The sequence below is a fragment of the Pinus tabuliformis genome, chromosome 4_2 (genome assembly GCF_031772625.1).
Source record: "Pinus tabuliformis cultivar Carrire ecotype Pingquan chromosome 4_2, CPIR1, whole genome shotgun sequence".
NCBI lineage: Eukaryota > Viridiplantae > Streptophyta > Pinopsida > Pinales > Pinaceae > Pinus > Pinus tabuliformis.
This window is the reverse complement of record NC_142304.1, coordinates 640807555-640825923: the sequence shown is the minus strand read 5'-3', so window position 1 is coordinate 640825923 and position 18369 is coordinate 640807555. Positions and strand designations below refer to the sequence as shown.

The 18369-nt window shown below is 33.3% G+C and overlaps 1 protein-coding gene across 1 annotated transcript; it reads left to right on the top strand.

The window, feature by feature from the left end:
• The first annotated feature begins 14889 nt into the window (after nucleotides 1-14889).
• On the top strand, nucleotides 14890-15648 carry LOC149170991 (uncharacterized). The gene has a single exon (XM_089427403.1). It carries the CDS (start codon nucleotides 14894-14896, stop codon nucleotides 15467-15469), a length of 576 nt encoding a protein of 191 aa, XP_089283529.1. The 5' UTR covers nucleotides 14890-14893; the 3' UTR covers nucleotides 15470-15648.
• Nucleotides 15649-18369: the final 2721 nt, after the last annotated feature.

The window sequence follows — 18369 nt, the reverse complement described above, 5'->3', positions numbered from 1 at the left end:
GTATCGCTCATGCTGAACGACAACCTGCATGTATACCAAATGGTGTATGCTTCTGAGCTGAGATTTGTCAGCCTGCACGGAATTTGATAAGCAGATGCAGAAGCATCTTGACTCCATGGCTCGGATTGATTTCGCTGCTCCTCTCGGCCTTAATTCCATTGGTAAAGTTCACTGGCTCGGCAGGGACTTGCTGCTGTGCAGCCACCTTGTTTATTTAGATGCCTCTAAACTATAAACATATTTAATTTTTTCAAATACATATTTAAAGAATCTATGTTGTAAACTTATTTATTTAGATGCCTCTAAACTATAAACATATTTAATTTTTTCAAAATAAATGCATCTTTAACAATTTGAGTTTCAAAACTTATTTATCTCGATCCCTTCTTAAAAGAAATCAATTCCTCTTATCAAATTTTCTCGCTTTCAATGTTGATGTTCAAATTCTTTGTTGTTTTGTCGACTTTATAAAGCATGATAAAAATTGGAAAAAAAAAAAACCAAATTAATGATTACCTTCCATTCCTTCCATAAAAAATGTCCAAATTTGGGCCTGGAGTATGCCCTAAAACTGTTTCTGCTTGGCTAAGAGCTCGTCTTCCTCGGACGTAAGGAAACAGGTTAACGGCCCAAGACCCAGAGGCATCTGGCAGGAGTGAAAGCCTGCTCCCTTACGGACCACCAGCGGGTTATTTCAGGTGGCGTGGTTTTCCTTGATAACAGTGATGTGTCAACTGACATTCGCGGATAGCAGCCAGAGATCGCTGTCCTCACTGTTGGTTTGACAAACTGAGTTTGATAGGTTTTTCCACCATTTGAAAAAAAATAAAAATAAAAAATAAAAAAATGTCCAAATTAATAACTACCTTCCATTTCTACAAGAAAAAATTGGAGTTGTCTATAATGCGACTTTTTGAAGATTCCGGTGACGGAATCCGATGGAAGAAATTGAGGTCAAATCTTGATTTCTTGCAGTTAAAATGGTTTTTTAACTGCATATTTGGATTCAGCACCCTCAAAAACCCCTGGGACGCTTTCATTGTGCAGAAACTAGCTATCAAACTTGCGATTCCAATAAATTCCTGCCGGATTTGGACCTGAAAAATCCGCCGAAAAAACTTTCAAAAAATCGCGTTATAGACTATTTCGAAAAAATTTCCAAATTAATAATTACCTTCCATTACTCAAATTAATAATTACCTTCCATTTCTCGATCCGTGCTATCTGACGATCCCGCTATCAGCAATTTATTCAAGTCCATGAACCCATCGATTGACTGATTATCCCTGCCACGGCAGTGGATATACGTATTCGATTTTTGGTTGACCGACTATGAAACAAGTGTTTAAGCAAATATTAAATAGTAAAATATAATGTTAACTTTATAAAACTAAAATATTTATTTTTTTAATATTTTTTATTTTATTTTTTCAACTTGAATATTTTTTTTAATATTTTTATTTTAGGGCAATGATGCCTATAGACTATGGAAACCGTAAGAAAATGACGTCTTCAATTTAATATACCTGCCCAGACTAGTATTTTTGTGAACAGATTTGGAGTCATCGACAGGGACACGTATCCAGTAATTCCCTGCGGCCGCCTCCACTTACAACTTTGACTATGTGACGAGACGGCAATGTGAAATTAGATTGAATTAACTAGAAGCATTTATACTCACACATCATGGCTTATATTTAAAATATATGCACTATACTTATTCCATAATAAAGGTAAAGAAAGACTTTTTATATTAAAGTAATTTTATATAAATGTGTGAGTTAAAAGAAATTTTATTTTTATAAATTTGAAAGTGTTTGACAATCATGTTTTGTAAAAAAATATAATATTTTCATAAAAGAAATCTATTTTTATTTTATTGAGATTAAAGTTTTTGTATGTATAATAATTTTCGTGTTATGAACGAATTTATGAATAAAATAGGTTGGTGATCATAAAGGTGAATAATTTTCATGATTATAAAAATTTTATGAGTTCATTGATTTTAATAATTTTTTATAAATATATAATTTTATTATCGTAAATTATGACTATTCTCACCAATAAAATCAATTTTGTAAAAATATATAATTTGATTATTATAAATTATGACTATTCTCACCAATGATAGTGTAGCGGAAACATATTTTCCATTATATTACTTTATTAGTTTTAATAACTTTCTATAAATATATAATTCTATTATTATAAATTATAATTATCCTCACTAATAATAGTGTAGTTGAAAGATACTTTATGTAACTAGATCATTTGTGCGTAACAATTTACTAATAGATAAATGAAAAACAACTACCCAATTATAATCATTTAGTGAAATGTGTTTAGATTTGTACAGTACAATTATGGGCAATGCATAAGGCATCTAAAAACAAACTTTCCAATGTTCTTTTATGAAAAATTTGTATATCATGTACAAGTTTATGTTTTAGTAATTATTTCGAGCATACAATGGGTAAGTGTACCAATTGAATAATATTTATTCACAAAAAGTAATGTGTCAAATTAAATTATTGTGAATTAATGAAATTTTGATTATTTTTAAACGTAAATAATATATTGGTGTATTAAATTTTATTTGAATTGAAATATATATTATTTGTAGATGTGTTTATTTTTGAAATAAGGCTTTTAATAATTATTAGAAAAATGATATTGATTTAATTTGTATCAAATATTTATGTGATATTCAAAATAGAGTATTGAGATTTATCTTAAATGTAGTTATAATGTTTTTATTTTTTAATTAAATTAAAAAAATGTATATTATGTCTATAATTGTCATTGAACACTTATTATTTAGAGTTAATTTATTATGTTGTTTTTATTATTTATTTTTTAATTAGAAATATATCTACATATTATTTTATATAATTAATGATGACTATACTAATTTAAAATAGAATTATAATTTATATAATTTTTTAATATTAACAATGTGAAATAATATATTATGAAAAAATTATTTTGATACTTAGTATGAATTAATACCCAATAATACTTATCAACTATTTAATTTTTATTTAATACACAAACTTTTTATAAATTCTTTATATTCATTACATCGCTAAAATCAAACAAATATTTATCTATTTTATTTAATCAACAAAATGTTTATATATCTTATCCAAACAAATATTTATTGGATAACACTTATATAGCTTATTTAGTCAACAAGATGTTTATATATCTTATTTATATCTAACTTATCACATTTTCCTTCAAACATAGACCTATACAATTTCGTTCTATAACATAGATTGTTCATACTTGTCTTTTGAGTACACTCCCACTTTTCAACTAAATTTTTTTTGGATTATTTTTTCGAAGCTGTCATCATTATTATATTTTGTATTTATTTTTATTTATCATATAAATATTATATATTTTTTATATTTATTTTTAGTTATCATTTAAATATTATATAATTTTATATTAAAAATATATTTTACCAATAGATTTTGTCTAATATTAGTGAATCAATATCATTTGTTTCTAGTTATTGTTAATTTTTCCACACTACTCTAGTTGTTAGAGGTACTATTTATGATCCACACCACTCTAGTTGTTAGAGGTACTATTCCTAGTCCTAGGTCATTAGCAATCTTGTAGGACTACTGAAAAACACTTTGTTTTCCCATTCATGTATGTCTTTTACGCTAACTTAACTATACTTAAACTAAGCAAGAGTATCTACAATGTAGCCCTTATTCAAATGTGTCAGTTATTTTATACCTTTCAAAGTTCAATAACTAAACTAAGAGGAAATGAACGCTAACTATGCGGTCTTGTTATTACTATAAATCGAATCGAATTTCAACGAAGTATTCGATATACAAATTAAAATGTCAAATTTTTTGTATTTTTCACCTCAATTCAGATGAATTTGGTAACTATACTCTTAATAATATTCATACCAATATATCTGAACCACAAAAATATCATCGCCACATAATTTTTTGATTTCTCAATTAGCTCCTCCCTTGATAATAAAATAAAAACCTTCCCAAACACCTAACCTTCCCTTCTCTATCTACATATTTCCAATGGAAAGGGAAGATTAGAACTTTTCCTCTCCTCTTAATAAATTTGACGATACCTGAAGTTTCATAATTCACACTATTCACACACATATTATATATGAACAAAAACCAAGTGGATATCATCCACCCATCCATGATGTTGACCTAACCAGCTTAATTGAAATTGCAATATTTGTGGCAATTCAAGTTACCTAGGTTTGATTGAAATGGATATTTCGCATACCTACAAGGCATAAGGACTGTGCGATCCACCACGCTTACTAAGGGAATGTTTGTGCCTGTAATTATTTTGAGGGATACGTTGACAGTTTCTATAAGGTGAGCTATGGTTGCGATATGTTGCAGGACTATGTCTGCCAATGTAGCTCTTGAGGGAGGGTGCTTCCTGTAAATAAGGATTCAACTTCTTCTTCTTATCATAGTCTCTCGTGGTGATCGAGCGACGAATAAGGATTCCACTTGCACACATATGCAAGTAACTACCAACACTTGTGAGAGGATGTGAACGGAAAGAATTGCAAGAGTATTTGAATCGAAGACATGCTGGCGTGGAGGAGACTACCTGATGGGAGAACACATAATTAAATAAATAAAAATTATTAAATGTAACAGTTGTTGAATATAATGGAGAATATCCTATAATAGGTAGAGTTGGTTCACATAGCCTCAGGATAGGAATTAGTTTCTATTTCTTAGGATGTTGTTTTAACTTCCATAAAACCATGTATTCTATTTAATGTGTAATGTTGATGAACAATGTAGAGTGTTCTGCAGAGCCAGATTCTCTTGGTTCAAACTCTCTTTCGTAGAGCTGACTAGTGGGTTTTATTTTAATACAAACATTGCCATTTTTATCATGGTATCAGAGCGTCAGGGCTGAGAAACCTGTACGTTGGCTAGTGGGTGGTTCTTTGAACTAAAATCGTCACAGGTTTTGAGTGGATAGCCGCGACGATAGCACTATTACACTTCTCGAAATTTTTATTTTTCGATCGTCGCAGTTTTTCAATGTATAGCTGCGATGGTCTCAGAAAATTGATGTAAAACTGCGACAGTCTCAGATATTGGGCATATATCTGTGACGACGTCTCATAAAATTGATGTATATCTGCGACAGTCTCAGATATTGGGCGTATATCTGCGACGATCGTGTAAATCAAAGAAATTACATGGGGGAGCCAAGAACAAGGTTGTAGCTATCAAAGAAGCTGAGTGGGGAAGCCAAGAACAAGGTTGTAGCTGACAACAGGAGGTTGTCTGGAGGCTGAGAAGAAAGCCACAGTGATCTGTGCATGTTTTGCGAGGTCAAACAACAGTGATCTGTCTTTGTCACGGATCTGGGGTAAATTTAACATCTTTTACCTGTTGATTTTTTTTTTCTAAATCGCCAAGATGAATAACAACATATTTGAAGCATGCATCAATGAGCATAAAAAGCTCTATGGTTCCAATTATGCAAATTGGAAGTTTAAGATGCAAACTCTGCTAGAAGCGCAAAGTTCTTGGACGATTGTGAATGGGGATGAGCCAAGGCCCGCGGCTGGATCAGCATTGGTCCCAGATTGGGAGAAACGAGAAAGCAGAGCAAGGACAAGGTTAAATATGTCAGTGAAAGAATGCATTATACCGCACATCAGAGAAGGTAAGTCAGCTAACGAGATCTGGGGAATTCTTAAGGAAATGTACGAGATCAGAAATTCAAATTGTCTTCTGTTTCTCAAGAGTAAGATCTTGTCCATGAAGATGGAGGAGAATGAAACAATTGCTTCATTCGTAGCAAGGATCAAGGATCTGAAAACCAAATTATTAGATATTGGTCATACAATGGACGATACAGATCTTGTGACCATTACAATGAATGGTGTCACTGACGATTAATAGATGTTCATCACAGGGATAAATGCCACAGAAAAGATCCCACATTTTGAAGAGCTGACAGGTATTCTAATGCAGGAAGAAGAGAGGAGATCGACTCTGAAGCCCCAGAGTGTTGATCTTGCATTGGTGGCGAGGAAGAACTTCTACAAAGGGAAAGGAGGTCCATAACAGCAAAACGAAGCAAGTTCACATAAACGTCCAAATCTGACCCAAGGTATGCATCCGAATAGAAACTACTCTGAAACAAAATGTTTTTATTGCAGAAAATTGGGTCATATTGCCAGTGAGTGTAGGAAAAAGAAGTATCATGAAGAATAACATAAGCTAAAGAGACATGCAGGTCATCTCGCGAATGGTGATCAGATGCAGAATTTGAGGTTGTTCATGGCAGATCATGATGAAAATGTTGATGCAGACATCTGGTACGTAGATCTAGGAGTGTCAACACACATGATGGGGAACAAGCACTGGCTGGAGGATTTTACAGAGATCAACGAAGGTGCACAAATTTACCTAGGAGATGACAGAAGTCATCAATTCAAAGGATGTGGGAAAGCTTTTGTCATTCTACCTGATGGTAATATTAAACAAATTTACAATGTAATGTTTGTGCCTAGCATAACAAAGAACTTGATTTCTGTATCAATTATTACAGATCAAGATTTGAAAGTTGAATTTTAAAATCTAACTGTTACATTAAGGATCTGCTAGATGGAATGAAGACAATTGCTACAGGAATCCGAACAGGAGGACTGTACAAGTTGGATGTGAGACCTGCACTAGTTCGAGCATTGACAACAGTGAGCTTGACTACAGAAGAGCTTTGGCAACAGAGATTCAACCACATCAATTACAATGATTTGTTGTTACAATAGAGGAAAGAAATGGTAAGAGATCTTCCTATGCTAAAGCAAGTACATAATAATTGCGATGCTTGTACTTTAGGAAAAATTCATAGAGAAGAATTCCTTGTTAGAGTAGAAAAGAATAGAGGGATATACTGGAGTTAGTGCACACAGACCTTTGTGGTCCCATGCAGACAAAATCATTAGGAGGTGCAGTGTATTTCCTACTGTTTATTGATGACTGTACGAAGTTTTCTTGGGTGTATTTCTTAACTAATAAGAGTCATACAATCGAATACTTTAAGCAGTTTAAAAATATGATTGAAATACAAACAGGGAAACAGATAAAAATTCTTCGTTCTGATCAAGGGGGAGAATACAGGAAAGATGAGTTGATCAGATATTGTAAAGATCATGCAATTTTGCAGCAGTTTACAGTACCCCATACTCCATAGCAGAATGGAGTAACAGAAAGGAAAATTAGAACTCTAGTGGAATGTGCTAGAAGTATGTTGAAAGGTAAGAATCTTTCAAATGGTTTTTGGGCTGAAGCAGTGAATACTGTAGTTTATTTTAAAAATAGGATTCCTACAAGAAGTGTTGAGTTTAAAACTCCTTTTGAAGCTCTATATGGGTATAAACCTACAGTAAAACACTTAAGGACATTTTGATGTAAAGCATTTGCCCACATAGCAAAGGAAGATAGAAAGAAATTAGACTCAAAAGCCATCAGATGTACTTTTATAGGGTATTGTTCATCATATAAAGCATACAGATTATTTAATCCCTCTACTCACAAGATCTTTGTTAGTAGAGATGTTAAATTCCATGAGCATGATAATGAAGAAATTGATGAGCACTATGATGGATGGGGCATCCCGTACTTTGAAGAAGAAGAAGTAGAGAACAGTCAGGGTCAACAACAGACAAAGGCAAAGGATGAACAACAACAGCAATAGCAACAACAGCAGCAGCAGCAACAACAACAACAACAACAATAGCAACAATAGCAACATCAACAACAACAGGAAGAAATAAGGTTTGAAACCACCACCCCACCACTCAGGAGATCAAGTAGGAAAGCTCAAACGCCTACAATATATAGGGAAAATGCTTTTATAACTAGTATGATGAATGTGGTTGAACTGTCTAGTTATAAAGAATAAAATGAAAATAATGAATGGAAGAAATAAGGTTTGAAACCACCACCCCACCACTCAGGAGATTAGGTAGGAAAGCTCAAACGCCTGCAAGATATAGGGAAAATGCTTTTATAACTAGTATGATGAATGTGGTTGAACCATCTAGTTATAAAGAAGCAAATGAAAATAATGAATGGAAAATAGCCATGGAACACAAATATGATTCAATAATCAGAAACAACACTTGCAAATTGGTAGAACTCCCTAGAGGAAAACAGGTCATAGGTTGCAAATGGTTATATAAACTGAAAATTAATGCAAATGGAACTATAGAAAAACTGAAAGCTAGGTTGGTTGCAAAGTGGCACACACAAAAAGAAGGGATAGATTATGAAGAAACCTTCGCCCCTGTAGCTAAATTGAACACCATCAGAATGTTAATTGCTTTAGCTACCAAGAAACATTGGATGATGCACCAACTAGATGTAAAGTCTGCATTTCTGAATGGAGAACTGAAAGAAGAGGTTTATTTAGAGCAACCGAAAAGGTTTGTCTAGAAGGGAAAATAACATTTAGTATGTAGGTTGAAGAAAGCACTCTATGGACTAAAACAATCTCCCAGGTTGTGGTATGAGAAAATTGATTCATTTTTTCTACAAGCTGGCTACAATAGAAGTAAGAATGACCCTAATCTTTACACCATGAAAGATGAACAAGGGTGCGTAGTGATGATTTCATCCTATGTAGATGATTGGATAATTAAAGGTGACGTTATATATATAATTGATGAAATCAAGCAGCAGATGTCACAGATGTTTGAGATGAAGCATCTCGGTGAACTCAGATACTGTTTAGGTCTCGAGATCTGGAGAGATTCAGGTCAAACATTTCTGTCTCAAGAAAAGTATGTCAAAGGCCTGTTAGAAAAGATTAGAATGGATCAGTGTAAGCCAGCACCGATACCATTGCAACAGAAAATCAAATTGCAGTGTGAGGATGGCTCAAAAGCGGTGAATGCAACACTTTACAGACAACTGGTTAGGAGTCTGATCTACCTAACAACCACTAGACCTGATTTGGCTTATGCAGTCAGCGTGTTAAGCCAATTTATGTCTAAGCCACTTGAAAGCCATTGGAATGCAGTGAAGAATATTTTGAGGTATCTACAAGGTACTGTAGATTATGGAATTATTTACGCTGAATCTTCTGATGTTAGATTGGCAGGATTTGCAGATTCAGATTGGGCAGGAAATGTAGATGATCGCAGATCTATAACAGGTTATGCATTCAGTCTTAGATCTGGGGTGATCACTTGGAGAAGCAAGAAGCAGAACACAGTCTCCTTGTCGTCAACAGAAGTAGAGTATCAAGCCATGTGTGCAGCAACGAACGAGGCAGTTTGGTTGCGGAGACTTCTCGAAGATTTTGGGGAAGAACAAACAGTCGCAACAACAATCAGATGTGACAATCAAAGTTCAATCAAGTTGGCCAATAATTCGGTGTCTCACAAAAACACTAAACATATTGATACTCAATTCCATTTTGTTAGGGAGAAAGTGCAATCTAAAGAAATTCATCTGGAATATTGCAATACATGTGATAATTTTGCGGACATTTTCACTAAGCCCCTTGGAAAAGTAAAATTTCAAATGTTTAGGGAGATGTTAGGGATATATGTGAACCCATTCTCCATTAAGGGGGAGTGTTGAAGATAATGGAGAATATCCTAGAATAGGTAGAGTTGCTTCACATAGTCTCAGGATAGGAATTAGTTTCTATTTCTTAGGATGATGTTCTAACTTCCCTAAAACCATGTATTCTATTTAATGTGTAATGTTGATGAACAATGTAGAGCGTTCTGCAGAGCGAGACTCTCTTGGTTCAGACTCGCTTTCGTAGAGCTGGCCAGTGGGTTTTATTTTAATACAAACATTGCCATTTTTATCAACAGTAATGCACAACATATTCATAGACACTAAATCTCATCCCTCCATACTGATATTAGACAAAGAATGACTAAATAATAAATCAGAAGCATTTTTTTATTTAAAATAAATAAATTTATCAACTCTAATTCCAATATAAACCATACCTATTAACCTAATAAATATAACAAAATTATTCTTTCAACAATATTAAATTCAAATTATATTAATAAACTAAATTTATTAATTAAAATATTGTTAAAATTAGAGAAGTTATAACCATTTAAAGATAATACATTTTTTCAATTCGTATTTATTATTAGCTTAAACATTATTTTCCTTAAAATATTTGATGATAATTAATAAACTCTTTTAATTTAATTTAATAACATTTTGTATTCATAAAGATTCTTAATCTGACATTGATATAAATATTCTTAATCTGACATTGATATACTGTTAATTCAATTTAATAACATTTTGTATTCATAAATATTTTTAATCTCACATTGATATAATGTTAATTAATGCGAATATAAATGGAATAACAATAACAAAAATATTGAAACATCGTGAATCGAAGGTAAATGTCAAATTTCAAACCAATAGGTATATGTTACGTGTTCAATTTCATAGAAGAAATTACACCGATTTTAATGTGCGCTACTAGTCTTCAATAATGCAATGACGCACTAAACCTGAGTGAGCCCTCTTAACTCTTACATTGAGATATTTAAATGATTTATAGGCATAACCCACTATGCAACCACAAAATGTCCTGATAATATACTTCCTGTTATCGCAAGGAAATATGTCTTGAGAGGAGGGATCTACTCATTTATGTACTAGGTTTTCTACTCCTTAAAAAAATCCTACTTTAGATGTTCAATATGATCATCAACTATTTTTAGAAAATATTTAAGTCAGGAAAATACATTACAATGAACTCATATTTATATCAAAAAAATATATAATATTTATATATATATATATATATATATTATTATATATATATATATATATTTTTAAGAAGTAATGGTTGGAAATAACGTTTTTATGTGTTTTAGGTTGTGAATTGTTATTGTAAGTTTTTAAGTGTCGATTTAGAAATAGTCAATTTTCTATGTATGAGTTGTATTAGCTATCTAAATTCGTTATTTTAAGATTTAGAAGAGTTATATATATATATATATATATATATATATATATATATATATATATATATAAAACCATTGTGTTTAATAAGATATTGTTTGATTTGTGTTGTGCAATCGTGCTCTCTCTCGATCTCAATTTCTAATATGGTATCAGAACTGATCTAAGTTTGACTCCCTCATAAGAAGGCTCAGGGAAATGGAATATATCTGAGATTTTTCCATTTGTACATAGATTAGTATAAGGGTCTGTGGATTTCGATATGGTAGAAAATATTGTTGTGTGTGTGTTTTTTTGTGTTTTTCATGCCATGTAAATTTGGGTGTGGTTGTGTGTTGTTCTATTCACTCCCTTGTTGATGGATTCAATTGTAAATTTGGGTGTCGCTCTGTGTTTTTCCATTCACTCCCTCAATATTGGTGTTATCATTCCTGAGGGATGAGTTATCTTGTTTGTTGGTTGTCAATTAGGTGAAGGAGATGACATTTTCTGTGCGTAAGGGGACAACCGCAACTGCAACTATGAGAGTTCTATGCGGGTTTGATTCTCATTATCATCAATCACATAGCCATTTAACCCTTTAATATGCCGGTAGCATCCAACTAGATTTCAAGTTGGTGAATGTTCTTTAGTGATATTACAAAGAATAAGACTTGATCTCTTCGGCTATGAGATTTTCTTGCAGCTGTGTAGATATGGAATGAGCATTGCCCTGGCTTCATGGCCATTTACAACATCGATCAGTAGATATGCACATAGTTTTCAAACGAAAGTGTGTATGGCAATGGAAAAGAAATTGATGACTACATCATGCTTAAAATGAAGTAATAGGGCTCACTAAAATTGACGTGGTGGAGCCTGGAAAATATGGGATTAGGAAATCATGTAAGAGTTGCATCATTTTGATGGTTGGTTATTTGTCATTCCATGATGTCAATATGATGGGTATGTATAAAAAAATTGCAAAGGAAAATTCAAGTGCCGCATTGGTTTTCCTCTGATGTTAAGGGGCTATTGTCGAAACTTTTGGATCCCAAATCAAAGACATGGATCAATATGTCCCAACTTATGGAAATTCCATGGTTCAAAATGGCTTTCAAACCCAAGAACTTTTATACAGAAGACAAACAATAAATGTTGCAAAGAAAATCAAGCATGTTGGAAGAGGACCAGTGTAAAGAAAAGAGGCATTGCCTGAAAGATACATCCTGCGGGGTATCTATGCTAGAGAAAATCTAGGTATGTGGTTGACTTGATGTTAATGAGAACATCCGTTGTGGGCCTATAGTGGGTCAATGTTTTATTGTTTATTTCGATTTTTTCTTCTTCTTTAGGTTTTATATATAAAGTTATCATGATTCTATTGTAATTATATGAAAGACCAGTGAATGAACATAAAAACATATTTCAAGTTAATGGTTCTATATATTTTTCGGTGCCGAGAAAACACATAATTGATTTGTTTATGTGACTCTATTGTGCGCCGATGGGTCTTGTTGTGCTTCGGGCTTCAAGAGCATCAGTGATAAGCTATTTTTGTGACCATGTAAGTGTGTATGTGAAAAGGTCAGTTGTATGACAGACTGATGGATAAACTCAATACATAGACAACTTACCTATATAACTAGAAGTATGTATTTCGATGCATACTACTAAGATGGAAGCATGTCCATAGAGATATTTAGTTTCTAGGTTATTCTTTGGGTAGTCAAGAAGCGTCAATTGTACACAGTTCATTAATGATGGTCAGAGACAATTATGTTTTAAGTGGAGGTCAAGTAACAACTCGAAGATGTGGTGGTGACGAAAGAGGGGTGTTTGCGAGATTCTAGAGTGGATGTGAGTGTTGATGAAGACTAGTGAAAGAAAAACTAGTCTTGTTATTGTAATGTCTGTTTTCTATATTTGTTACACGTAAGCATTAACGAAGGGTGTTGGAAGTAATACTTCCATGTGTTTTAAATAGTTGTGAGTTTTCATAGTGAGTCCCTGAGTGTCAATCTATAAATAATAGATTTATTATGCATGAGTTGTATTAGATATTTAGATCCATTATTTTAAGATCTAGAAAAGTTATATATTCCAATCTATATATATAACTATTATCATCAATAAAATATATTAGTGTGATTTGTGTTGAGGAAGTAAAATATGTTACACTGCGTGGACAACTCATATATGTCTCACTTAGTGTACAACTCACCCAATTTGAGGAAGGCAAATGTTTCACGCCAAAGTTTCAGAATATTGATAACCATGTCATTACATAGTCGTATGTCTCAGTTGTGGACAACTCATGCAGCTAGAGGAAGTAAAATATGTCTCACTTGATGGACAACTGGTGCGGTTTGAGGAAGTAAAATATGTCTCACTTGGTGTACAACTCACGCATTTGAGGAAGGCAAATGTTTCACGCAAAAGTTTCAGAATATTGATAACCATGTCACGGTGTCACAATGGACAATCATATTTCATAAATTATATTTTAATAAATTAAACCGACTAGCAAACTTAAGAAATTCAAAAAAATTACAAATTTCCCTTACAATCATATATAAGATAAAAAATATTATAAAATTATCAAATCTCGAATCAATTCTAACATAAACCAAACGTAGAATATTATAAAATTATCAAATCTTGAATGAATTCTAACATAAACCAAACCTACGTACGTAATCAACCATTTGATTTATAAAAATGCAATGTTTACGAAAAATTATAAAATTACAAATTCCACTTTTTCAAATTAGAATATTCGTAATGCCCAATTCCATCAAATCCGTGCAAGGTCAGAACCGCTTGTCTCCCTGAAACAGTCAATTGCCCAATCAAATTAAATCAATGACGCGAGTAGCTAATAATTTCATTTCTGTTTGCCCAATAAGATTAAGTGAATATAAAGTAACTGGACAGAATAGATTTCAAAATTCGATGAGCGTTGAATACAGTTGAGATAATTGCAATTCACGAAGACTTCAGTCTACATTCATCATGATAATTTGGCACTGAAAAAATTCATCATGATAATGCCGGAGAGATTTTGAAGGTTGAACTAAACGACTAGCACAGAAGACTGGCAGTTGCAGTAACGTTACGTGTCGAGATCTGAATCATGAATGTGGTCAATTTGGGCAGCGGTTAACCAGCCTGCATCTCCTCGGGCATTTAATGCCCTATGGCAGTCTGGGTAGCCGCTGCCGTCAATTTGGACATGAGATGATCTACGTTTGTTTTGAACTTTGAAAAGGTGTCTGTACCGGCAGCGCCTAACAAGCCATATATCAAGTATTAAATGCACCCGGAGATGCACGCGATATAGCTCGTTAACACGCAAAATGCAAAACTCGTCACTAAATAAAAAAAGGCATTTTGCGTGTTAACGAGCTATATCGCGTGCATCTCCGGGTGCATTTAATACTTGATATATGGCTCGTTAGGCGCTGCCGTCTGTACCTCGGCAACATGATTCGAATTCGCCGGGTGCAAGGAAGCAAAGAAAAAGAAACTACATCGGGTTTGTTAAGAAGCTGTCACCTCATGCGACACTTTCGTCAGTATCTACAATCTGTTATCATTCAACATACAGCTAACTCTCTATATTGTCTGGTTAGCTTTCGAGTTGATAGGGCTGTGCATAGTTGCAAAGTCAGTAGTCAAGGCTTTGTAACTCTCAAAGTTCGAATGAGTTTTATTGATGCGGTCTTAGGTGGAGTTTTATGGATGTGGTTTAATGGTTGGTGGAAAAATTTAATCTTAACAAACTTTGTGATGTAATTATGAGAAAACCATGTTTAATTAAAAATGGTTTATACTCGAAAGAAAAACGAATATCTTATATAAACTGGCTCTCTTTTGCTTTATTTGTTGGTGTCTACTTTGCAGAGATGACCGCCTCCTACCAAGTTTCTCAGAATAAGCGACGCAGAGATGAGTATCAGAATGGCGAATTGGCTTTGCCCGATGCAAAGAGAAGCAATAGCATAAAGTTGATGCAAGATAGTTATCTCATGGGTTTGCTCGAGATGATCGATAATATGGATGCTATTAACAGTAATCCGGAAGAAATCCATACTACGGTTCATCTTGAGGACGAGAGGCTGAACGGGCTTCTGAAATCTCTGGAAGATGAAGTCGGATTGAAAGGGCAAGCAAATGATGTTGATGCGAAGGGTAGTATAATTAAACAGCTGACGGACTGGAATCCTGAAGCGACCTCGGCTTCTGATACAGGAGACATGCATTCAGAAGGAAATTTGACGTATTACGACGATGTTCGTGCAGAGCTTAGTTTCTTTGTGGACCATACTGCTGTTGAACTTGGAATCATCATGAACCTTTTGGATGGAGATTCAATGGCCAACATGTATTCAGATGATGCCGTGTATGGTTATCCTGTGACTCCGGCGGTTTTTAATGACTCTCTTTGGGAGGCTGATATTTCGGAGGATGATTCAAAATGATTTTTTATCACAACAGCAAGCAAAATTTGAAATTACTGGAACGGAATTCATGGTTGAATGCCACCGCTGAGGATGCTCAGTGATGTATATATGTGAAGAAATTTTGCCTCATTCTGTAGGCAACGTTATGTTTCGCAAAACTTTCAGAACTTTATTTTGTATGTAGTTTTGGTATTTTGTCTGTACTTTTGTTAAGATGTGATAGATGAAATGATGTTTCAGTTATTACTAAATATTTCTGAGAATTCAGTTTAATCTAATGAGAAATAATTTGAATTTCCTATGCGGCATTTATCACATTAAAATTTGTACAAGTATAGTTCATCATTAACACAAAAATATATATTTACTTAATTTCATTGTTTAAGGTCGTACTTCGTTTCATTGTTTAAGATTGTATATAGATTTCTCATTAATTTGCATTTCCTATTCGGCATTTATCACATTAAAATTTTTGATGTGCCAAGCTTCTAACGAACAAGTACAAGTATGGTTTATCATTAGCACAAATAATATATTTACTTAATGGAATTATTTAATTAATATTAATTATTATATATAACTTATTGATTTCAAATGGGTTATTATATTTAAATAATAAATAAAAAATGATATATTCGCATATTTATCTATTAAAAACAAATAGAGAAGATCTAGTTTACCAAGGGACCATTAGATTTAAATAATTATCATTAAATAAATATACAATTACCTAATGTAATTAAATGGTAATTTAATACTATTTGTTTGTATTTAAATAATATTGGAATAATAATATATATAGATTATTTAATAAATATGAATTATTATACTAGATATAATTTATTAATTTAATTATATAACAAGAATATTAGTGGTTTGACTAGGACCATTAGGTCAAAATTAGCCGTTGGAGTCTCTGCACACTCTATTTAAACACGCTGAGCCTGATTGGTTCTTCAACTTGTCCTGACGATGAACCACACTGGTTGGTTCGAAACGCGTCGACAAAAGATTGGTTATGTGATTTTGCCGAAGATTATCTAAACAATGTTATGGATCACAGAAGTCTAAATTCCTTAATATTTACTTAATTTCATTGCTTAAGATGATACTTCGTTTCACTTTTTAAGATTTTATATAGATTTAGCAGAGGCGAAATTGGATACAAAACATTCATTACTTACATAATTTTATATAACAAAAGCTTTGAAGTACCCTCAAAGCAATTGTTTAATTATTTATCATTTTTATTCCAATAGGTGAATTGCACTTCAAAATTTAAAAATATAATTTATTTTGTCATAAAAATATTTGACTATCGGAGGCATTGACTTTCGCCTACGTGAAGGACAGTCGGTTTGTTTCACTTTTTAAGATTTTATATAGATTTGGCAGAGGGGAAATTGGACACAAAACATTCATTACTTACATAATTTTATATATCAAAATCTTTAAACTACCCTAAAACCAAATGTTTAATTATTTATCATTTTTATTCCAAGAGGCGAATTGCACTTCAAAATTTAAAAACATAATTTATTTTGTCATAAAAATATTTGACTATATATGTTATTTGAAGGGAGTTTTTATTGTATATTTCATTTTTATCCTATTCATCTGTTTCATATAAATTAGATTCAATTTCTACTAGATCCAGTTTCCATGAAACAATATTGGTTTTATAAACTTTTTATAAGGCTCACAAGTTTTTCCTCTCTTGTTCACATCTTAGATATTGTTGCCGAGTTTTAGTACATAAGTGACATATCATAGTGAAATCCAGGTAGCTAAATGTTAGAGATACTACAAATTTACGGTATCATTTCTCCATGTTACATAAGAACAGTCAAAATAAAATTACCAAAATCCACAAGTACTGTCCATATTCTGTTCAATGTTACATGGAAAACTTTAATTTGAACACACTACAAGAATCCCTACTTTAATCTGACTACGTTAGTCAAATGAGGTATAAACACATTAAATTTTAATTTGATTTGATTACAAATTCCAAAATATTTTGCAAATTTTGTCAACATGAGTGAAACAATGTATTTCTCTTAGATTTTTAAAATATTCGGAAATTTACGAGCCAAACTCACACTACATAGAGTGGGGTTGGCTAGTCCACGAATTTGAACTTTGCAAGGAATTTACTGACCGAAATCCACTATAAACAAACAAGCTAAGAGCCAAATTTGAAAAGGTGTCAATTTTTTAATTGACAGGGACGTTACCTTGGTGCCACACATTGTATCGGATATCTCAAACACCTCGTATGCAATTCTATTGAATCAATTTCATTATTCAAACGATAGAAAAACAAAAATGAATATTTTGGAGATTTTATCAATGTGAATCAAACCATTTATTTCTCTTAGATTTTTAGAATATTCGGAATTTTATAGGAACCAAACTCTCGAGACATAGTGTAAGGACCTACGGTCCGTGCACTCCACTTTGCGAAGGACTTGTGAAAAATGCGAAATGAAAGCTTGGACGAGTTCATATAGGCGTTGGGCGAGCGTTGAGGGGGCGGTCCCATGAGTTGGGTGGGCTGACCCTCCTCTTGGGCGAGACATCGCAACATGAATGAGTCGGTTGGGCGTTTGGCGTGGGTCGGCGAGGTGACACAACCCACCACTCGCCCGTATATATTGGCGTGCGTTTGTGGACGCAAAGGCACTGATCATTCCACCAACAAGTTCGAGCTATGAGCTGAGGTTGGAGTGCGAAGTTGGACGCAGGTTGAGAAGTGCTAAGGCGCAGGGAGATGTGCCCGCACTTCGGGCAAGGCGTTTAGGCAGCAAGTCGGGTGAGAAACTCGTGCAAAGAACTCGGGCGAGGTTGTTAGGCAAAAAACTCAGGCGATGTCGTCCGGCATAAACCTCGGGCGAGGTCGTTTGAGCGAGCCGGGT